The sequence below is a fragment of the Electrophorus electricus genome, chromosome 11 (genome assembly GCF_041902795.1).
Source record: "Electrophorus electricus isolate QZ-2024a chromosome 11, ASM4190279v1, whole genome shotgun sequence".
NCBI classification, from domain to species: domain Eukaryota; kingdom Metazoa; phylum Chordata; class Actinopteri; order Gymnotiformes; family Gymnotidae; genus Electrophorus; species Electrophorus electricus.
In genome coordinates this window covers 21697501-21721307 of record NC_137507.1, presented here as the reverse complement: position 1 = coordinate 21721307, position 23807 = coordinate 21697501, and the positions used below count along the sequence as shown (strand labels likewise).

The window sequence follows — 23807 nt, the reverse complement described above, 5'->3', positions numbered from 1 at the left end:
AAAATGTAGTTATAGAGCATTTTTTTACAACAGATGTTGTCACAAAGCAACTTTACAAATGTCCAAGTGGCAAGGAAAAACTTCTTAGGGCATGAGGAAGAAGCCTTGAGAAGGACCAGGTGTCAAAGAGGGAGGGGACATCCTCCTGACATTTTTTATCTGAAGGGATCTGAAGGGATTTAAATGAAGTGTTTAGTGCTTAATGAACTGGTCCAATCACAGCAGATCAGAGACACTGAGGATACTGAGAGAGACACAATGCACCAAAGAGCCAATGTTCAGGAAAAGGAAGAACAGAAGTGTGCCAATGTGTGTGTGTAGGTGCTTTTATGTATATGCTCTGTTGTTCTTTGCTCTGAGCTTTAAAAACAGAGTGTACAACCTAAGGAATACAAAGAGCCATTATCAGCCTACACACCCACACTGGCCAAGCTTATCTTATGTGTACTCACACAAATAGATCCACAAAGCTGACTGGGTGTCAATGAAATGGTTGCCTCTTGGACTTGTGGTTTGCATACAGTGTGTGCAAGAGATCAGGATATCATTGATAAGGTAATGACTGAAAGAGTGTGTGTGTGTGTGTGTGTGTGTGTGTGTGTGTGTGTGTGTGTGTGTGTGTGTGTGTGTGTGTGTGTGTGTGTGCATCTGTCTGTCTCAATTCTCAGGTATTTAGGCCATTAGGCTGAAACCAGGTATGTGTGAGAAGGTTCTATTTCTGTGTGACTTGATACACACCTTACAAATGGTGTGTGTTGGTATCTGCACTAGCCCTGTTACCATGGTTGTTGCTCTTCCCACAACCTCCAAGGATCCCCTAAATGGCCCTTTGTTTCTATTTAGGGTTATTTGCTCCCTCTCTCATTCTCTTATGCACACACACACACACACACACACACACACACACACACACACACACACACACACACACACGTTTTTCTTTGACTTTTGACTTTGTTTGCATCAGCCATGAACCTTTCAGATAAGGTACATGTTTTCTTTCTCCTCATCTCTACGCTAGACCAGTCATTTCTTTAGTTTACAAAGGACTCTATAATTACCTGTGTAAGTAAGTTAGGTATGTTAGAGAAGGGAAAATGTTCAGTGCATAGGCTCTCTGTATAAATATGATAAAGCATCAACTCTCTCAAATCTCCAGTTGAGATACCTTAGGTCTTCCAGGAAGTTCAAACCATTAAACTTTAAACTTTCAGAGCCCAAAAACTAATTCCAATAGCAAGTGGCTCTAGAATGAGGGTTCATCTGTATCTGTGATATAATACAGTATTCAACACATACATGAGGTCAGTGGAATTCAGTTAGATGTATTTAGCCAGACTTGTTTGGCTCTGGTTGTAAGTAGCCTTCCTTACACATTATCTTCCCTGTTGGTTTGTTCCATAATAACAACTGAAGTTGTAGACCAAAGCAACTTAAATGCAGAAAAATAAATCACTTAACTGAAGAACCTATTTAGTTTTGAGTGAAATATCTTGCTCATGCTCTGCTGGTTCTATGAATTGTAAACAGAACTGCTCTAAGAGATACTATGTGGCCTTAAGCATCATGACCCTATATGCATGCTCTATCATAATCTAATTAAGCCTCTGATTGACAGCATCCTAGTTTACCTGGGAGAGACTCGGTAGAAAGTGCTTTCTTGCACTCCTGCTATCCACACTAACAAAAGGTGAGATAATTCAAACATTTTTCGACATAGGGATTAAACATGGTTGCACAGGAAAATGGACAAATGACAATGTATTAAACTGTTCCGTGTATACATTAAAGTATGTAATTAAAATGTACTGATGTATTAGAATCTTTAGCTAATCACTTTCAGTGCAAAGCAGTCCTGTATTCTGCCCAGATACAACTGACCTCAACACAGATAAGCTTCTGATTGGTGAATTGGTACCTCAATCCATAAGGACATAGCTAAAATGTTGAAGGACACATTGAGATCACCCTGATCTGGGTGTGCCTCGTTCATGTCCCATCTCTTTCACAAAAATAATGTTTCAATTGGCATTTCATGTAAATTCTTCTTTAAAATCTCCAAGGACACACAAAATATTAGTCTCTGCATCAGTCTGCTCTGTGCAGCTGTGTGTGTTGCAGGGTATCTGGGTATGCGGCTCAACTGGCTGTATGGAGTGTTCAATAATTTGCCGTACCTGCTAGAGTTTGCTGTGTAGATACGCTGTGACAGTGGTGTGTGTCCAGCTGATCTACAGGAGCCGACTACAGGCACTACTGTAGTTACAGTGGGATCCAAAATACAATGCACACCTCCACCAAATGACGTACTCGACTGGTAAGACAAGCGCGACAGAGAGAGGAGAAAGAGATGGCTGGCAGGAGACAAAGAGATGGGGACGGTGGATGAAGTAGAGGAATGATAGAATGGTAGACAGAAAAGAAGAGGTAGAAAGAAAGATAGAGGGATAAAAACAAGGGAAGTATAGCACATTTCATACTCAAAAGTAATTCAAATTGGTTAACACAAAGAAGAATAAAAGCATACAGAGCTTAAATGGAAAGCTAAATTAAATTGTTATAAATGTTAAAATTAAATGGACATTTTAAAGATAAAATAAATCTGGAAGTATATTCACAGTGGTTAAAATAAATCTAAAACTGAAATTAAATTAAAGGCACAGGAAACATGAATGTTTTCAGTCTACATTTAAACATGTCTGCAGTATGAGCACCTATGAGATCTTTTGCAAAATGGGTCCTACTGTGGCCAGTGTAGTAGCTGAAAGCTGGTTCATTGTGTTTCATTCTAATTATAGGCACAAATAATTGACTGGTCCCTATTGATCTGAGGCTTATTGGTTTTGCAGTCTTAGTCATTTTGGTCTTAGTCATTTAAAGATTTATCAAGAAAAAGTAACACTTTAAACTAAAACCTCTAACTAACTGAATGCCAGTGTAAGGTTCTGAGAATTGAGATAATATGCTCCCTTCTTTTTGTTCTGGTTAGCATTTTAGCACAAGCGTTCTGAATCAGCTGTAGTCATGTATTGTACTAATCTTTTTTCAGTAGTCCAGCCTGCACAGAAAATGAGGCATAGCAAGTTTGACTTGGACTTGTCTGTATGTATCTATGTTGGTTGATTTTGTTATTGTTCTGTATGGCTTCTAAAGCTGCGGTCTGTTTACACTATAACTTTGTGATGTGTAATTTGGTTTTTGTTACTTATTGTATTTATCAAGTCAAATAAACTCAAATCAAGTTTGTTTATAGAGCACTTTTTACAACAGATGTTGTCACAGAACAGCTTTACAACTGTTCCAGTCCAAGCCTCCAGTGGACAAGCCAAGGGTGACAGTGGCAAGGAAAAACTCCCTAGAGCAAGAGGAAGAAACCTTGAGAAGGACCAGGTGTCAAAGGGGGGGGGCAGACATCCTCCTCTGGCCAACAACGGTTACCACAATAGTAACAATTTTAAGAAAAAAATTAATAAATAAATAAAATGAAAAAATAAGCAATTAATGTCTAGTCCATATAGAAACCCATCCTGCAAGAGAACATCCACCTGAGAAGTATTTAGTTCGGGTGAAGGTGTGGTGGGCTACAGCAGGGGACATCGGTGGGTGGTGAGAGTAGCCATGGCATCTGAAACAGGTAGAGGCTCAGTAACATCATGACATCAGGGGTAGGTGTACCTTGTCAGAAAGAGAGAATAGATTATTAGGCATGTCCAGGTACAAGGGTGTGTAAATTAGGGAACTATAATGTACAAAGATGGACTCCTGCAGATCTACCTATGGCAGCACAGCAAAAAGGATGCAGCCAGAAGGAAACACGGGTATGAGGGAACCCTGAAACATCAACACTCAGTCAACAAACTTGAGTGACAAAAGAGAGGTGAAGTGACAGCATCATAAGATTCTAGTTTACCATAACTCTCAATGCCCATCAACCCTCAGATCTATTTATGGAGTTGGCGTAACTATTTACCCTTTCTTCTTTGGTGCCAAATATAATCATATCTGTTTTGTCCTTATTTAATTGCATGGCATTCTGGTACATCCCAATATCAATTTATTTTATGCAGTAAATCTATGGAATCATAGCTGCTAGGTGAGATTGCTGTGTAGTTCTGTCTGTCATCTGTGCTTCCTAATGGAAGTAAGTTTATGATGAATTAAAGGAGTTTCAAAAAATCCTATCCAGGTTTCAAGGCAAAGATCAAGTAGAACCAGTGCTGATATTTTGCCTAGGTAATTGTCATTTAGAACTGTTACCATACATACCATAGGTGTTTAAGAAATTGCAGAGTTTTTGCAACTTTTACAGTACTCATGTCTATAAAATGTAGCTTTGTGGTCAGTATTTGTTTAGGATGGATGTATCCAGATTACTCTTGTCTGAAGAAAGGCTTAATAACTGTATTTTTAAAATTATTTTGGGAATGTGCCTGACAGGAGTCAGTCACTAGGCAGTTGATAACTTCCATTAAAAAGTGAGTCAAGGCAGTCGGTTTTAAGTGCCACATTGTTTCCTCAGGAGTTTTAAGATCAATGGAACTAAATTCAGGCATAATAGCTGAGTTATTTCTGTGTGGTGATGGGTATTGCCTAGATTCCTCATTTGACAAGTACCTATTTAGATATTTCAATTTCATCATTCAAGATTCATTAGTGTTGTTGACAGAGAGGAGCTCATGGGGTAGCCTGTAATGGACAACTGCTTAATCTATTGACAGTGGCAGAGTATGGGAATTTTTTGGTTCGTAAGGATATCAGAAAATAATTCTCTAGTCTTTTTTTTTTCTTGAAGTTTTTTTTTTTTTTTTACCATTTACACTCAGCTTTATGCACTCGTTTTAGTTAAAGGCATTGCTCCACAGTGATTTCTGCTTGCCAGACATAATTTTTACCTTTATGGGAAACAGAACATAAATAATATTCATAACTTCATATTTCAGTTCAACAAAAACAGCATAGACATTTTTGTTGTGTGAGTGTATTTTTGTTGTTGTTTTTTGTTTGGTTAAGGTTTTTAGAAATAAATTCTTAGTATTTCCATTTATTTTTTGACAAAGAGAATAACCAGGGAAATTAGCATATCAATTCTAACTTCTCAGACTGAAAGACTTCAGTAAAAATTTAGACTTCTAAATTTACACTTTGGAGACACAAAAATGTAGACTTCTGTAAACATTTAGAGGACTAGAAGTAAAGGAATAGACTAGAAACAGTGTTTCATTAACAAGAACAAGAAAAAGAAGAAGAAAGAGAAAAACAAAATGAGACTCAGGGGGTTCGATTCATACCCTAGCTTTTAATGAATGAACGTCATAGAGAAAACACAAATATCTTGGGTAAACAAACAATATGAGATTATATGTGTGTAGGTGCTGTCTAGACCATTTGAGATGCTACAAAGTACTAGAAGAGAAAAACTATCAACACACACCAACCACACCTGCTCTTACCTTACCAACAATAGATGTGGTAGAAACACACAAAGACAGACAAAAAAATTCCACACCTCAACAGCTGTGGAAAATACACAAACAGAAACACATACACACACCAACCACACCTGTCCCTGTTTCCATTAATAGGTATGATGTGTAACTACACCCACACAAACACTTTTTTTTACTTTGAGTTCCATTAATTCTTTAGATTTGGGAAAATCATGATTCTCCCTGAGCCATAGGAGAAAATTCACAATTGTTTGAGAAGCAAAGATTCACCCAAATCTAACTGTCACTAAGTGATTCATGTGTTGACTGCTGTAGATTCACCCTATTTGTGTGAGCGAGGATTCTGCCTGTGTGACCAAGAAGGCATAACCTGCATTGCATACAACTCCTACATTTCAGTCAGAAATCACCCTGAACAGCATGGTCCAGGAGAAACACGTAATACAGTAACCATTCAGAGTCTTGAACATTTCAGCAGTGGTCCTGAGTGGGATCCCGTGCACTTCGGGCGTTTGTTTTCCCTTCTCTAGCACAACTAATGCAAGTCTAATCAGACTAATCATGAGCGGTCTGCTGTGTTAAAACCGCAAAAAGGCAAAACTAGACACGTGGAAGCTTTGCAAAATTACGACTCAAATCTCATATTTTCACTCTATGGCCTCACTTCAATTTCTCCTCTCTCTCTGACAGGTTTTCCATATAATGACATGACCAGTGATACATACAGCAGAATGGGTAAAAAAAAGAATAGCACAGATCTAGACAGCACCTACACACACTACCCAATCACCCATCCATCCTCCCACCAAAAGGGTCACAGAGAGTCACATCCGCCTGTCAACCCCTGACAATTATAACAGTGACCTTTACCTATTAGTAAGAGAAATAGGAGGCGTGGGACAAAGAGGGATTAATATCCAGAAGGTAGTTTACAGGTCTTAAACAAGCAAGCAAATAAATAAATAAGCAAACAGATATTTTCAGAACAGATCACAACCTTAGGACATAAAATAACCCTGTCTCTGAGTTACTGAACACCATTGGCCTAAGGCCAAGGGCACATTAGAATCCAAGAGAGAGGTATTTTTTACATCAAATTCTATTAATCAGAATTAACATACTAACATTGTGACATATCGACGTCTTTCTTTTCAGACTGGATGGAAGCATCTCCTCATATATCCGATGCAGCTATACTACTTGATGGCAACTACTTGATGGCCCATAATCCTATACACTGCACACACAGTGTATGTATCCAGAGTAGTTTTAACTAAATGGTTACTCATTCCTTTACTCCCTCCCTCTTTCAACCTCTCTCCTCCCAGACCTGTATAAAATCCTCAGTGGAACCATGGGTAATTATACTGATGGATTTGTGCTGACTAATGACACTGTGATGAACCAGACCCTCAGCTCAGGGTAGTCTGGGAAGCCTCCATCAGGTACATTTTTATTTGTTTTCCTTATTAAACAAGGCTTTTCTGTATGAAGACCTACATTCTCTAAAATCATTAGTTTTCTATATTTTTACATTATTGTTATATGATTACTGTTCAGTTACATACTACAGTATATCAATAAAACCAATAGCTATTCCATCTCTAAATCAGATATTTTGTGTTTCGATTTTAAATAAATTTTCCCTGCACTATCCAAACTCAGATCCATTATGACCTCTTAATGATTGATGGTCAAGTCATATTTGGTGACTTGCCAAAGATTTCAAGCCCCCCTAGAACATGATGCTGCCATCCCCAAACTTCATTATTGGATGGTCATTGTGGAGGATTAGGTAATGTTTGGTTTAAGCCACATATCATTTTTCTCTCATTTGTCCATTAAACCTTCTCCCACATTGTGATACTTTCTGGACAACCCCAGATGTATATTGATGTGATTTGTTGATTTTCACTTCTGTTTCAGCCACTGAACTCTGTACCTCCATTAAAGTGATTATTGGCCTCTCTGTATTCCCTTACAAGTCTTGTTCTTGCGCTGGAAAATTTTCTCACTGGCAAAAATTTGTAGGGTCCCACATCCCACTTCAGTGTGCCGTGTCACACTGCCAAAATATTGGATCAAGGGCTCACTTTCAAAGGATCGCAGCAATGTAGCTGCCCTGCCCCTCACTAGACCCTGGCCCAGAATCAGGTCCTTTACAGATCATTTAGCACCAGGTTCTCCAAGAACGTGCTTTGCGGCAACTGCAGCCCCCTTGCAATTGCATCCCGACCCACTCACGTGTGGCTTTGCTCACCGGGGTCCGCCGGAGGGGAGTCCCTGCCTAACCCAGCCCAACTGAAGATCCGTGGTGCTGCGGTATCATTACATTTAAGAGGGATTCTGACAGAGGCATTGAGTCATAATCCCACAGCTGGTAGCTTTGCACCAGTGGCTCCTCAGTCAAGCACATGTACCAAATGCCTGAACCTGCAGTTCCTCTCATATTCAGCAGGATTACTATTGCAACAACATATCATCAGTAGGGTAAAACTAACCTGTCCCACAGCAGTCTAATACTGAGTATTGAGAGGTAGTCTTGTATAAGCCATGCCTGGTTGGTATGCCACTTCTGTGAAGTCACAGTTGAACCCACAGTACTCACTGGGATATCCAAACACCTGGATATTTTTGTAGCTTTTCCCCCATCTTGTACAAATCTATAATTGCATCTCCAATTTCTTAGAATTGTATCAACAATATTTGTTGGTCTTAATTTTCACAGCTTTCCTTTAGATTCACAGACTGACCAATCATAGTTGTTTTTTATCCAGAAAAGGTTAACCTTATTAATGATTCACAGGTAGAGGCCAATTTTAAAACAATTTTAAAATTTCTGTTCTCAGTAGAGCAGAGCAAGAGCCTTCCAAGAGTAATCTTGGTCATTCCACAGCATAACACAGTATCTTAATCAAAAATAATTTTTCAGGTAGCAATTTGTGTCAGGATATTTTCTTAAAATCAAATGCACTTAATTATTAATTAATTAATTTTGAGGGCCAGTCTTTTAAAAAGTGTCAATCCAGAAAATCTGATGACTTTTAAGGAGGTTAAATATCTCTGCAAGCCATTACAAATGAAGATATTTACCACAATCTACAGCAGTGGTCAACATCACTACTATACAGAATACATAATCAACCTCCAACACACCCGACACAGCTACTCAGGCTGCACTGACTAGTTGAAACAGATGTGGCAGACACAAACTGAAGTTCTTCACTGAATGTTGCTTCTTGCACGTGAATTTAAGGCCCACACATATGGTAAATAATAAGCACAGAGCATCTGCTTTTACAAGCACCTGCTCTTACTTTTGCACTTTTACTTAACTTGTCCAGAGTATGAAATATATTATTCAAATCATGCTATATATTTATTGATTTAAATCTATTCATCATAGGTTTAATGGTGTTTGTGCTTTATATTTTTCTGATTTATTTCCTGTTTCTATTTACATTTACAACATTTAGTAGATGCTCTTATCCTGAGCAACTTACAAAAGTGCTTTGTTATTTAATCATAGAATACATTCTAGCCAGTACAGTAGGTTAGAGCTCAGTATAGCAAGGATCTAGAATACTGTAGAAATACAGGGATCACTGCTGATGTCTAGAAGTGCAAAAGACATAAGGTCTATCTTAAACAATGATAAGTGTAATAATAAGTGCTTGTTTGTTAAACAACATCATTGTAATAAAGAATACCCTACAATAAGTACTAATTTAGTCAGTCAACATTGGAGCAGGGTCAGTTGTCATTTAAATATTCCACCAACAGATGGGTTTTCAGTCTGTGTTTGAAGACTGCAAAGGACTCTGCTGTCCAGACAGCAAGTGGGAGTTCATTTCACCATCTTGGAGCCAGGACAGAAAATAGTCTCGATGCTTGTCTTCCATGAGACCTATTTCAAGCTGAGCTGGACTTGAGGTTCGAAGTATAATATATAATAAGTATAATATCTAATAATAAAAAGTATAATATCTATAATATTTGCAGTAACAGTGGAAGAGGATTGGACTAGACATGCAGTGGAAAAGGAAAGACATTTGGGCACTTCCACTTACAATTCCACAAGCATGCCTCCAAATAGTAAATATTTTATAAATAAACTAATATGACCAAACCAAAGAGGAATGGATGGGGCACTCTAAAATTTGGTTAAGAACTCTGCCATTTATAACTTATAAGAATATTTATAACTTTGTGTTAGAATGGTTATAGTTTATCATCAAATCTCATGATTTTCTTAAATAATATGATTGGCAGGGGAAGAGAATGTGCAGTTAAGACCAGTGACACAACCCCAGAATTGTCATGGCATGTTGGCTTCTTCGTAGATACATACACACTTCACCCTGGGACACATACTCATCCTCTTGAATCCATTACTGCAGTTACACCTGTCCTCACACACAGCTGGATATATGAGCCATGGAGACAAGAAAAGGAGGAGAGTGAAGGAGCCAGAAACAAGGACAAAGGTGGAGACCGAGAGCTCCCCTCAGGCAGCACACACCTCAGAACTATAACACAATCCTCTGATCCCACTGCCCCATACGCCTGGGGCAAATGCAGCTCACTGTATGAACCCAGTGACCTCTACACAACATTAAAAAAAACTTATGCTTATAATTGTACTACACTATACCATATACTACATCTGACAAAAGGATCTAAAAATATTGTGTATCAGTCTCAAAACCTTTGGCCACAACTGTACTATTACTATTGATAATAATGATTGTAATAATAATTCCTTATATTGGGTGTGTCAGCCTTGTGAAGTTAAGTGCTCGCCTTGCTTTTAGTCCTGTCGTGTGAAATAATGATCTAAACTATCTTGATGTTAGTGACGTCTTGTTGTGCTTCCCAGAACCAGCCCAGGTCCAGAGGCGAGTGATGCCGGTCTTTGCTTGGTCCCTGCTGCAGACAGCTTGGCTAACTGAGCCCCAGAGCCACTCAGAGGGCGAGAGGATATGCCTAGATCTGACCACCCCAGAGCTACCCCAGAGCAGCTGTTCTGGTAGAGCTAAAGAGAGCAGCCAACCATAGAGCAGTTGGATCAGTAGCAGAAATGTGAGCATTTAGGACAGCTACTGAAGAAAGATACAGTATAGTCCTCAACTGAACTGTAGTACACTACGGTGAAAGGAGTATTATTTTTTTCTTTGTTTTTGTGTGTGTATAGAGTGCAGGATGTCCTTTCAGCAGTATAGCTCAGGAGAAGTGGTAATGCAGGAGTTTCCTGCTTTGGGGGATATGCTACATTGTCTGACTGGCCGCTGCCTTCAGAAGTACCAGCATTATGGCAGCTACTGCGGACAGCAGGGCAGTGGAATGCCTCAGGACTAACTAGATTGGTAACACACACACACACAGCAGCGGCTGCATCCACAGCCAACAACAGAGGACAGCCCAAGGACAAACTGGATTGATATACACATAGACACACAAAAAAAAACAGAGCAGGTCAGAGAAGGCCACTGGACCAGCTGCAATGTAACACACATGACCATGTACTGTATTTCAAACAACAACAGGGACATACACCAAAAAACTATGGACTGGGAATTGTAGATTTATCAAACTGGAATTCCTTGACAAGGCTGCCTTTTAGAAAGTGTCTTTTATGCAAGGCATAGTTACAGCAATGCATAATCCGGTGAAAGTCCCACAAAGCCTGCACTAATGTAGTCTGTAAAAAAAAAAAAAAAAAAAAGTGGTTAATTTTCCTAGTGGCTAATTCAATTGGGCGAAAGGATGGCCTCAACCCAATGTCTATTGCTAACTGTTAATAATGGACTGGGTATCAACACTGGTATAGACAGCCATCTCATGCCACTTAGCCGGATGATGACTTGGCATGGTCATATAATAATCAAGGTCATTTACAAGACTAAGAGTACCTAGTACTGCAAACACTGCCAAGGCTGTTTGCCTGTAATGCTCCAAACACCCTGCTAAACAAATTCAACAGAGCTTGCATTCACTACCAGGATGAGATACCTTTCATGGCATTCCTAGCTGGTTCTAGAGGACGGTATGACAGATTTCCATCCCCTGCCTTTCTCAACAAACTGAAAACTTTGTTGGTTTAATATACCCTCTATACACATCTTAAGACTTGTTTGACTGCATTTCAATACGGACTGAGCTGTTCTAAGTGCAATGATTAGCCCTATGTCTCATAAGTATTTAATACCAATACATTATCAGGCATTCTTATCACTTTTAACGCTCCCACCCAACACATGTAATTTCACTATAGCCCAGAGTGCCCTCTCACTTCCACTTCTTCACAGTCCTTCTCTTGGTCTGTAGGTGCTGTTTTCTTCACCAATGCTGTCTGGAGGAGACTGTGTTGCTGGGCTGAAGGAGAGAAAGGAAGTTCAGTGGCCTTGTTGGTTGCCACGGCGGCGAGCCTCACTGTGAGACTGTTGATCCTGTGGCATATAACCGAGTTTGCTAATCTGGCCCTTAGCAAAACACACACACACACAGTGTGTGTGTGTGTGTGTGTGTACACCTCCGAAGATGATTCTAGGTGAATAACTGCAGGGTACTGTAGTAAGAGATGGAGATATTAAATATTTTAGTAATGTACAGATTTTCCAGAGAAATAGAACATTTTGGACAGAGGTCCTTCATCTGCTGTGCAAGTAAAAAGCTTCTGAAGCAGTAGGAGGAGGAGTCAGTTTATATATGTAAAAATAGATGTGTTAATCATAACATTCTTTCCATGGGGTTCTAAAGTTCCAAGAGTACAGTTCAGTTCTTTTTCTTTGAGTTTCCCAATTTCATTGCTACCATAGCAGCAACTGGCAATGCAAAGATATGTTATCAATGCAGTGTCCATTAGTATTAAAATGTCTTGCCACCGGAAATGACAAATCCTTAAATTCTGATGTTCCAAAGATGGTCAACAAACCGATCAGAAAGCCTTCACTTGGTTTCTCCAATGTAAAGATGATTACATGAGGATGCATGAGGAGGATCATTTTGTGCAGTTATTTTAGTGGCATCGTAGATGATGCCTTTTCTCAAGTTTTACCTGTTCAGAGACTGGACGCTCTAACCTATATAAGAGAAGCACTTTGCTTGCACGGCTGATGAAGGACCTCTGTCTGAAAACAGTCTAATGTAATGTTGCTCCTGGGCCCATCTTAATGTACTGAGGAACTGAAAAATGTTACTTTGGATTTAACTTAGAAGTACCTTACACTGAGAAACTTGCTAGGTAAAGCTTAACCAACCAGCACCAACTCTTAAGCATGATATAGTTAAAAACAAAAACGCAGACCTTAGATTAAGGACATAAAGTGCAGTTCATGAGTAGAAATGTTCTGGTTCCTAATTTACTAAGATAAGACTAATTGGATTGGTTTTTCTGATGCAGGTATGGGGCTGAGCGTGTGTGATCGCACCACAGTGGCTTGGGAGCATCACACTTCAACCACTCGATCACTACCTAGTGTCCAGGTACCTAATGTTGAGGCAGCAGGCACAATGCCTACAAAGGCCACGCCCCTCACCACAACCCTCCAATGAGGACTCTAGTCAGGAGAGGTCGGAGACCATCAAACCAAGACTACAAACACTCGTACACCTTCAGCGTCACCCACAGACACAGGGAAAACCTGGACAGGCCAAGCCTGAAGGGGTCAGTAGAGAGGAAGGAAGCAGGGAGACAAAAGAGGAAGAGGACAATGGAGCAGAAGATGAGGAAGAAGCACATGATGAAAATATAGAAAGCTAAACTGAAACCCTATGCGGGGAGTAGAAGTCATGAATTGATGCTCTATGAAGTGCCCTACACAGGGAGGGCCCACTAAATAAGCTTTGTCTTACTAGCTTGGAAATGGGTGGCTGGATATTGCTGTTATTATTAGTATTTGTATCATCATTCCCTTAAAATGAATGAAAAAAAACATTGTATTTTCCTTTTAAATGCTTTCTTTTGGGGGCCATTAGACATCTGGAATTTACAACATGACACAGTCCATATACATCCACTTAAACTGATGGATTAGATCAACCTTTAACACGTCATATCCACCATGGAAGCATGTTATTTTTTGATAAATTCTGATTTTTAAAAATAAACTTTATTAAATTCACATCTGAGAGGTGGCATCATTTTGAATATAAAATGTTTATTGAGATTGCTTTAGAATAATCCTATTGTGCACATGATTGTGGCTGATCATCTACCCCCTTCTGAATGATTTCACAGAGGTGGTGTGCAATTGGCGCCTTAGTGGTTTTGTGTAATTATTGACAGACATTTAATAATAAATGTGAACTCTATAGCTGTCGAGAATGTGTCTGTCTCGCTCACTCACACATACTGCACACTCAAGTCTGCTAATTAGCATAAATCACTGAATATTCAGTGGTCCCAATGGCCTTAATTCACATGAGTATCACACATCATTTGTAGAGCTTGATGACTTAGCTTGATGTTTAGACCTCAAAGGCATGCAAGTTCATGCACACGCACGCACTCCTACAAATACCGGACTCATAGAATTAAAAAAAAGAAAAAGAAAAACAAACAAAAAACCCCCCCAAACTACTAAGGAAAGTTGAAAAAAAATCAAAACAAAAACAACAACAACAACGACATCAGAAAACAGTAACGCACTGTAAAATTGGAAGCGATGACATTGTTAGCTTCAGGCTAATATTTTCACAGCTTCAGTTAGTTCTAACATTACAGCCCTCCCAATTTGTTATAATAACAAGAAAGACCAGCATGCAAGAGTGAGTTGCCCTCCACACGTGCACACACACACACACACACACACACACACACACACACACACACACACACACACATACCTGCACACAACCATACTCTACTGCATCATTGCTAAAGGTGCATTACAGGTGATAACTGAACAAAAATTACACTGTACCTACTGACAACAGCTTTCCATTTATACCAATAATATATTGCACTAATTTTACAAAACAGATCAATATTACAGACAGAAATATACAGACATTTGTGTATAATTAAAATGTTTGTTGGTATTATTCCGTTAAGCAGAACCAAAGCTAAGCAACATCAAATGAAATGTAGCAAACTGTCCAAAACAGGTTAAAAAAGAAAAAAAAAAGAAAAAAAGTGGTCATTTCCTGCCTGGTAACCCTTCCCTCCAAGAAAAGACAAAGGCTGACTCTTCAACTCGACCAAAGAATCAGATCAATGCCCATCTATCCCCCTCCTTCACATCCTACAGTGAGTGCCCTTCACCCTAGAACACCTAATTGCATTATAATTAGTCATTGCTACAACACCCACAATGTTTCCAGTGCTCTACAGTTCCTGGTCTACCTCAGCTCCACCAAACCACCAAAACCCCAACATCCAATTTAACTGCACATCCTCTTCCATAACTCTCACTTTACGGAGATGTTTCTTTTGCTTTATACTGGATATGTACCGTTTACTTCAAGTACAAACTTGAGACATAAAATCAGGTCTTTACAGCTGTGATTTGCACCACAAACAGCAACAAAGCTGGATCAGTTAACAGTGGCCAACCGCCAGTGGGCAGGCGCAAACGCTAACATTTCAATACCGTTTCATACATAGGTGTGACTCATTAGTTATTTTTCTGGACAATTCAAAATCACCCCAACAATTATGACATAATTCAAGCCTATTTTCTAAACAGCTCTACTATGCTGCATATGATATGGTCATCTTCGATATGATATAAAATAACTCTTCCAGAACACTCCCACAATAACTCGATAAACCCACTCTGAATCCTCCAAGCATTTACACTGTTCATAGTCACTGATGCAGCCTGATATTCCTCCAACTGCAAATCCATTTTTCTAACCTGAGGAGCTACAATAGCTGCTCAGCAGATGAGTGCAACTATATAAGTAAACATCTACAATCTTCAGACATTTCCTCTACACCGAAACACGCATATTAGAAGAATGAGAAAAATGTGCATCAATAGCAACACATTCAACAAAGTCTATAAAAAGCTTACAAAGGCTTAGTTTAGGCATAATCTAACAGTCACAATATAAACATTTATCTTCTATGTGTATAAATTATTTGTTGTTTTTCCAGTATATTGGAAGAACCAATTTCTTGTATTAGTAAGTTTCTAGGAAGCCGCTCTTGACCTATACTAGCTTTAAGTCAGAACCGTTCACAGACCTCCAGAAAGGTAGGTGCTGGTCCTGGAGATATACATGTTCATTAGACAAGCTGGCTAATGTGCATTTTCCTACATTTTAATGCAGTCTGCACAAATAGCGCTCACACAGGCAAAAAGGAGGCTAAATACAGTGTTTCTATATTTGGGAGCTGCAAGTAGCTGTGCTGGTCGAGTGTAGGTGGGGCTCCTTGGTGATATGATCACCATGATAATAGCTAATCTCCAAAAAAGTGTAGATCCAGCAACAAAGTGAGAATTTGTGTATTACAATTAACTACTGGGGGGGAGAGAGAGAGAGAGAGAGAGAGAGAGAGAGAGAGAGAGAGAGAGACAGAGAGAGAGCGCAAGAAAGAGAGAGAAAGTGAAAATGCCTGTGTGCTTAGGTCTTCCATCTCTAGAGAACGCTATTAGGCGTCACGAGCCTTTCTTCTTCCTTTTGAGTCTGATAAAAAAAAGGCAACATTCAAATGACTCTGAACCAGTACAGAAAAAATATACCCAAATATGTAAATACACAAACACACTGACACACACCCCTGATGTAGAGCTGGTGTATGATGAAATGGCTGTTAAATGTACTGTTGTTTCAGCAGTGTGGCATGGTGCAGTCTCTAATCACGTCACAGCATCTTTCTTAAATGACACAGAGATAAATGGACACATGTATGGGGTCATTGTCATTGTTGCCAAAGGTCAGGGGTCAGATTTCATGTTTGGGATTTAGGGAAACAGGGAATATGAATGAAGGTGACATTTGTTAATACTGGAAGTAGGGCTGCACAGTACAGACAAAAATACAAACATACTATATTGAGATTATATTGCTGGATGTTATGAGTGATATGATTAATATGGAACATTATGCAGCGTACCTTGTAGTACATAAAACTCACATTCCATTTGATATGTTTAAACTGCAGCCTGCACAATTTTGTCCAAAATTATTTACATTTGTTGGATTATGTGAAGGCTGTGATTTATGAAACACCCAAAAGACAGCTCATCTGGAATGTCTGACATGAGTTGGGATACTTAGATGCACACTAGCCTTGTGCAATATCAGTATCCATTATTACAATAACATTTAACGAATGCTAGACTATGCAGCCCTAACTGGAATTATATGGTAGTTTATTGGCTGGGATGGATTTTAGGCCCCAAAGAGTTCTGGTCTCCTGAAGTTTAAAAGTCAGTATTTAAAGCTGTATAATTGCAAAGGCTTTAAGTTAAATTGTGAGTGGTTATGATTTGGTGAGGGTCAAAAGGGTAAAATTGGCAGGGCTGTGATCTGGTAAAGATCAAAGGTTAAAGGTGAGAGGCTGGGATCTAGTGAAGGTTAAAGGTCAGTAGACACAGAGGTCAGGAAACTTCATTTCGTAGATGGGCACAGACTGATACTGCGTGTGGCCTGACGTCAAAGCAGCTGTTCCCGATGGACTGGGGGGTGGTCTGCAGACAAATGAACATGGCCATCAGTCTGATTCATATCTGTGTTCTTATTCAGGAGATGACCAATATTTTCTAGATAATATTGCCGTAAATGGTAATGTTAAATAGTAAAAAAGCTCACCAAATGAAAATGAAACTCACCGTATGGTCAACTCAAAGATCTGAGCCAAACGATCATGCAGCATGCTAGCCTAAACAGAGAGAGAAAAGAAGTGTAGGGCAACTCCAATATCTTTTATAACTAGTGTGTTGGCATTATTTCATGTCTTAAACCTAAAACTGCCTAAAATCTGCTTGGAGTCCTTATTACTATAATTCTTTTGTGATGTTATTGCTAGGGTTGGGTATCATTTGTGTTTTTTCAGATACTGGTACTAAAAGAAATACTAATTATAATGCAGGCTTAATTGGTGCCTGAATCAATACTAAAACAAACAAACAAAACAAAAAACAACCCAGAGAGTCAAGGACATTAATGAATGTATTTCTTTATTTCTAAGGCAAATGTGAACAATTGTTTTCCCATTATCTGGGCCATAAACACCCACACTGCTTGCTAATGTGCTCGGCATGGGATCACACAAGCTGCCAAATACGTTGCAACCCTCTGCTTCCAAGTGTAAGATTGTTTACTACTTTTTTTTGTGGTAAAATGACCTATTGCTTTAAACATTTGTTGCACATCCTGGTATTGTAATCTTTTTTGGTGAAATATGACCATACTTTAGAACATTTAGCCTTATGCATTTTAACTGTGTTTAAGGTGTTGGGTACTAGCTAATGGTAGGCGCCCGCTGCCAACACAGTAAGTGTGATCTGAACTAGTGATGGCTACATGACATGCAGTAAGGCTTCTATTGCCTATCCATTTCAGGGTACCTGAGAGCAGAATTTCTAACTGACAGCTCAAGCATTTGGTTGCTTTGGTGAAATATCCAATATACATGATTTTCCACTTAACCCCAGATGCAGTCAATAGCCAAAGACATGTTTGGAGTCCAAATTTTGCTTCTTTAGTTAGAACAAAAGTGGCTAACTGCTAACATTGCTAACAAACACTAGAAGTCAACAGCAACCCAAATAGCTTTAATAAATACATGCCCAAACTTCTGTCATCCTGCTCAGACTGCATTCAGGTCTGAAAAAAGGTCCCACAGACTAATCAATGAGTTTTAGGTCAAAGTGTTTTATGACATTTATGACTCACTGTGAAGTATTTCACCACTGAAACCTGGATGCAGTTTGAGCAGGTTGAGAGTAGTTTGTTGACATGTAAATTGTATACAAAGGCTGTTATCATTGCTGTTGACTTCCAGCGTGTGTTAGCAACATTACAGAAGCAAAATTTAGACTCCATACATGTCTTGGCTATGTCTGGGGTAAATGAAAAATAATGTACATTTCATTTTTTGCCGAACTATGTAAGTGGCACCAAACTGAGGTACTGAAAGCTGCATTGTGATTCGGTCCAGTGGATACTGGTCATATAGGAACCAGTGCCATATGGGTAACAGATTTCAGTACCCAACTCTAGTTATTGCTTTACTGAATATACTAATCTAGTAAAAATGTTAACTTAGTACAGCCTTCATCTGCTGCTCAAGCCAGCTAGTGGTGCTCTAATAGAGAACATCTGTGGTTTAGTTCATGAAAAAAAGTATACTTTTCTAAGGGTACTTTTGCCTTGCCCCTGTTGGATATGCACAGGATAAGGTTTTACACCAAATTCCTGTTGAGCAGCATCACTGAAATTTTCAAGGCACTTCAGCCTCACTCTCTAATCTCTTCATCCTACACATGTACACACGCACACAGCCAGCCAGCCAGCCACAAACGGATGCATGCATGCACAAAAAAAACAACAAAACACAGTTCTGTACCTTTGACTCGCAGTGAGCAGCAATTTCCTCAAATGGAGCTTTCTGGAACTTCTCCATCACCTGCCGTCTCTTCTCTCTCTCCTGCTCTTCGAGGCCTGTAGTGTCTAAGACAGAACAAACAACTAAATGAAGAACATACAATTATGGATACAAATAGACACAACCTAAGAAGAGGAACTTACCAATGGCCTTCTTCAGAGTCTCAAAAGTAATCTCTTCTGCCAAGTGGGACTAGATGAACCATAAACATCACACACACACACACACACACACACACACACACACATTGATGGATAAAAGTTCACAAATGAGACTGAATGTCTTTTTTGTATGCGCACATGTGTATGTGTGCAGACCTGGTCAGGTAGGCTGTTGGACATGATGTCCACCTGTAAGGAAATGGTATCAACGAAACTCTTCCTCCGAGTCAAGCGGTCTTCATCTGTTGGTCAAAGTTTATAATGACATCACGATACTCAGCTGAGATCTTAATCTCACTCACTTGACACACAATTTAGCACAGTTAAAGAAACTCTCAGTACATAAAGACACCACCATCCCCAGCTACTCAGGAGTCCAACATTCAGGAAAACTCAAACCTCTACCAGACATACCTCAGCTGGCAGTCAGAGATATTTTAGCTGCTTCCAGCTAACTTATCAACTTGGCAGAAAAATACTCATGGTAAAACATACTTTTCTCTTAATCTTGCACTATCAAATTAGCAAAATACTATGGTAACAACAATCAGGACCAAAACACAGTTCTTCACATCTTACATGCAATTATCAACTCCATAAGCAATTAAAAGAGTAAAAAGTAAACTTGAAGCTCAACCCAAAAGATCATTGGCAACTCACCAGGCCCTCAATCCAAGTGAGAACCCCATAATCCAAAGATCAACATAAAAATACAATCTGTTTTAATACATGGTATGTAATGGTGAATGCATAAACATTTTAATAAAGTCTAGGTCATCATTATGGGACACACTATGGGACACACGATGGGACACAAAGCAAAGTGGTGAGAGACTATGGTTACTTATGGCAACAACTGTGCTTGCAAAGTAAGGAGGGGATTGGGCAAATAAGGGTCTACAATTAAAGTGTTATTACACAAGCACTCACACACACAAACACACCCAGTGTGTGTCTCTCTCTAATACCACATGTACCTTTGGACTTCTCTTTGCACCTGTGCAGAATCTTCCCTACTGTATAAAGCACTATGTTGATTGGACACATGGGCACACACACCCACACACGAGAGAGAGAGAGATATATGACTTGGTAAAGCTTATATCCCCACATATACATAAAGTAGAAATGTAAATATGTATCATATTTGGTGACTATTTATTCTGATTTTCAAAACGACCTGAAGACACATTTTAATTGGGTAAATGAAAGTTATATAGCCTTCCTACTTAACAAGGGTATGAAGAAACTGTTGGAACTGTTATCGTTTTTAATATTTTACCACTTTACTGAGCAAAAATCCTCAGAAGCAGAAGCATAAAAAAGTGTGTTCATGCTCCCAAAACCCTCTTTATAGGAAACTCCTTGTAGTCATGCACAATTTTTACTAGTTGTCCTTAACCCCTTCCTCGGTGATGGGTGTCTTAGCATGGGACTGCAGTTGGCTGGATCTTGCTAGGTGGTAGATGCCTCTTAAAACAGCAGCGATGTTGCCATGTGCAAGCAACTACACTGCAATGCCCAATACACCTCTACCAAAGAACTGCTCCCTACCCCGTGAGCATGACTGGGAAATCAGTGATCCTGGGCTGGTGAATGGGAAAGAGGCCGTAGAAAATCATGCATGACAACAGAAAGGTCACCATCTGCAACAGATAGGTGCACCTAACAATACAGAGAGTTTTTTTTTGTCATTTATAGTGTCATGTGTATTGTCTTTTTTTTGTCATTTGTAAACTTTTATGCTTTTAAATTTTATATCATTAGTCAACTGTTTAGCAGATTTAAATAACATTTAAAGAGAGTTTAAGATTTTTGATCGTGTGTAATCTCACGCCCCATTATTGTCCATTGTAGGCTCTGATGGAGGCTGACTGTCTTAGATAATGAATAAAGACAGGGTCATACATCCAAAAATGGTATGCAAAAAAAAGTGTTAAAAATACTCTCTTAGCTTTATCCTGGGATCCATAGAACAAACAATGAACCAATCAGACACAAGAGAAGTGGTGTATATAGAAAACACAAAGTGTGTGAATGTGTGTACATGTATGGGTACCTGTAGCTTGTGGTATGTATGGTACATGGAGCCTTTCTGCATTGTATCCTGGTCCAGAGAGGGCTTCCACAAGATCAGCTGTCTGAAAATACATGCCAGTGTCCTGAGGATCCAGAGAATCAGGTAGGCTAAAAAACACAAGACACACAGACAGACATTTATCAATAAACATGTGAGCACAAAAACTCAAAAGCAAGAAACAATTGATTTTTATACAGTGAAGTCGTTCAGGTATGAAATTACGCAAATGCGTCCACATGCTTAGACACGCTCTCAACTACACACAAAATGAATGCGCAGACACTTTACTCTGCATACTCACACACACTTCTCTCGGAAGACATGTTCAGGGAGTAAGTAGGGAGCATCCATATTCCTCAGTTCAATAACCTATAAAAAGTAGAGAGAATGTCAGCTGGTGTGTGTGTGTAGGAAAGGTGTAAAGAAATGTGTCCTGTGCCATTTGTCCTTGGTAACAGCTAGAAGACAGGACTGTTTGCACTTGTACTGCCACAATTGTAAACAGCACTTTGCTCTAAAACTTATACGAGCACAGGAAAATGTATGTACACGTCAAAAAAAAAAAAAAGATTTGGACACACCAGCTCTTTGTTTAATTTTTACCATGTTCTACATTTTAAAAACATGGAAGGTGTCAAATAATATTGACTATCTTAGATTTTTCAAAGTAACTTAACTTTGATCACAGCTTTGCACACTCGGAGTTCTCTTAACCAGCTTAATGAGGCAGCCACCTATGACACTTTTCCATCAGTCTTGAAGACATTCTGACAAGTTCCAAAAGAAAGCTATTTGCTGAGGGTGCATCTAAAATTGTGTATGCTTTTTTTCAAAATAAATATATAGGCATAATCCGTAATGTCACAGTTAGTCCGTCTTTTGTGCTTTGGTTCCATTCCTTAGTTTCGCTTTCTCCACCCCTTGTTCGATTCTCCACACCCATCATTACGTTCACCTGTTCCTCATGTCTAGTCTTGTTAGCTTCATTTATTTAAACCCTGTTTGTTTGTATGGATGGATGGATGGATATGTTTGAAAGCCTGTCTGTTTTTCAAAGCCTTCGTTTGTTAGCCCATGTGTTATTTTAACCATTTGTTTTTCCTTACCTCTGTGTGTTATTTCCTAGTCTCCTTACCCTGTTTGCCTTCGTGTGTTTTTGTTTATCATGTATTATCGAGATCTCTATATTGGCTCAATGACCCTAGACCGTTATAACGACTATGACTCTGGATTTGTCGCAATAAAAGCTCACTCTTCTCCGCACACGCATCCGCCTCCTTACCGCTCACCATTACGTTTTAATATACACAAAATATATATTAAAATTATATATCCAGTAAGGTGTGTCAAATCTTTTGACTGCTACAATAATCAGAAATGGAAGCTCCCTACATGGACAACAAAAGAACATTGTCAGTGTCTGAATGTGATTGCACCTTGCTGACGTGCTGGCAGAAAGCAGGGTTGGCAATCATTTGGCTCAGAAAGTTGAGGTAGGCTGCAACTAGTGCCATGATGCCACAGCGAATAAACATCGACATGTGTTCTTCATTGGCTAGAGCCATATCCTGCGGCCAATCACAGCACAGTTGAAAGAATTAAAACATCATTAGCTAAACATCAAAAGCTAAAAACATTCACTAAATTTCTTTATACTATACACTACAACTGGTACAAAATATCTTCCCAATTTCACCAGATCACACAAATCACAGATTTTACCTAAAAACTAAGAAAATCTAAAATAAGCAAATATTTATTTTCATTTGATATGGTTAAAACATGAATTACGTCTAGGCATAGTAGTGTACTTGGGTAGAGAACTAAGACTACTACAAGTATGTGTACCTGAAGGGCGAGAGAGAGGCGTATGAGGTCGATGATCACTTCCTCATTAGCCAGCTCTATGGTGATCAGAGCCAGAGCAGTGAAGAGAAGCTCAAAGTTCTTCTGCACATTGTCCTCCTCCTTGGAGCCCAGATAGATATGCCTGTACAACTGCTGCCCATGCTACACAAGAGGGCAGTGATAAAGAGAAAAGGAGAAAGAAGAACAGAGGAAAGAAAGAAAGGGAAAGGGTGAGAGACAGACAGACAAACAGCCAGACACAGAGATGACAGGAAAAAAAAAAAAAGTTGCATGTCTGTTCTGATAAAAACACAGTATTCTAATCTAAACTACCATTAAATATCAGTCATAAATCATAAAGTAATCTTTCCAGAATGGAATGGAATGGAAAAAGTGAGCTGTTTAGTTACTTACATATAAGTGATCTTAAGCTCTTTAGTTAGTTAATTAAACATAAGCACAAACTATAATCATCTTGATAAAAGAATAATTAGGTTGTTTTTTTTTTATGTTTTCATTAAACAAATTATTTGAGTTTCCATTCAACAATCATTCACATTTTCAAAAACACTTCTCAAGATGTGGGGTTATGTCTTCTGGAACTTTCCCAGATGTAGTTTCCATAGCAGCAATATTTGAGAGAAAGAAGTGTGTATGTGTGTGTGTGTGTGTTTGTGCATATGTGTGCATTTGTGTACCTTTTTCATGAA

At 39.1% G+C, this 23807-nt stretch overlaps 1 protein-coding gene across 10 annotated transcripts in view; it reads right to left on the bottom strand.

The window, feature by feature from the left end:
- Positions 1-5276: 5276 nt before the first annotated feature.
- The window catches only part of efr3a (EFR3 homolog A (S. cerevisiae)), a 48906-nt gene continuing 30375 nt past the window's right edge, over positions 5277-23807 (bottom strand). For 5 of the 10 annotated variants that reach the window (XM_081722470.1, XM_081722472.1, XM_081722469.1 and 2 more), the window contains exons 15-25: positions 23796-23807; positions 23098-23259; positions 22686-22817; positions 21551-21618; positions 21229-21356; positions 20147-20197; positions 19326-19411; positions 19152-19200; positions 18970-19073; positions 17231-17280; positions 5277-17089 (exon numbers count right to left, since the gene is read on the bottom strand). The exon at positions 23796-23807 is cut by the window's right edge and continues 64 nt beyond it. In XM_081722470.1, the coding sequence (XP_081578596.1) occupies positions 16984-17089; positions 17231-17280; positions 18970-19073; positions 19152-19200; positions 19326-19411; positions 20147-20197; positions 21229-21356; positions 21551-21618; positions 22686-22817; positions 23098-23259; positions 23796-23807 (948 nt within the window). In that variant the 3' untranslated portion in view covers positions 5277-16983. The remainder of the gene's footprint in view (positions 17090-17230; positions 17281-18969; positions 19074-19151; positions 19201-19325; positions 19412-20146; positions 20198-21228; positions 21357-21550; positions 21619-22685; positions 22818-23097; positions 23260-23795) is intronic. The other 5 variants (XM_035528330.2, XM_035528334.2, XR_014125754.1 and 2 more) reach the window with 4 other exon arrangements.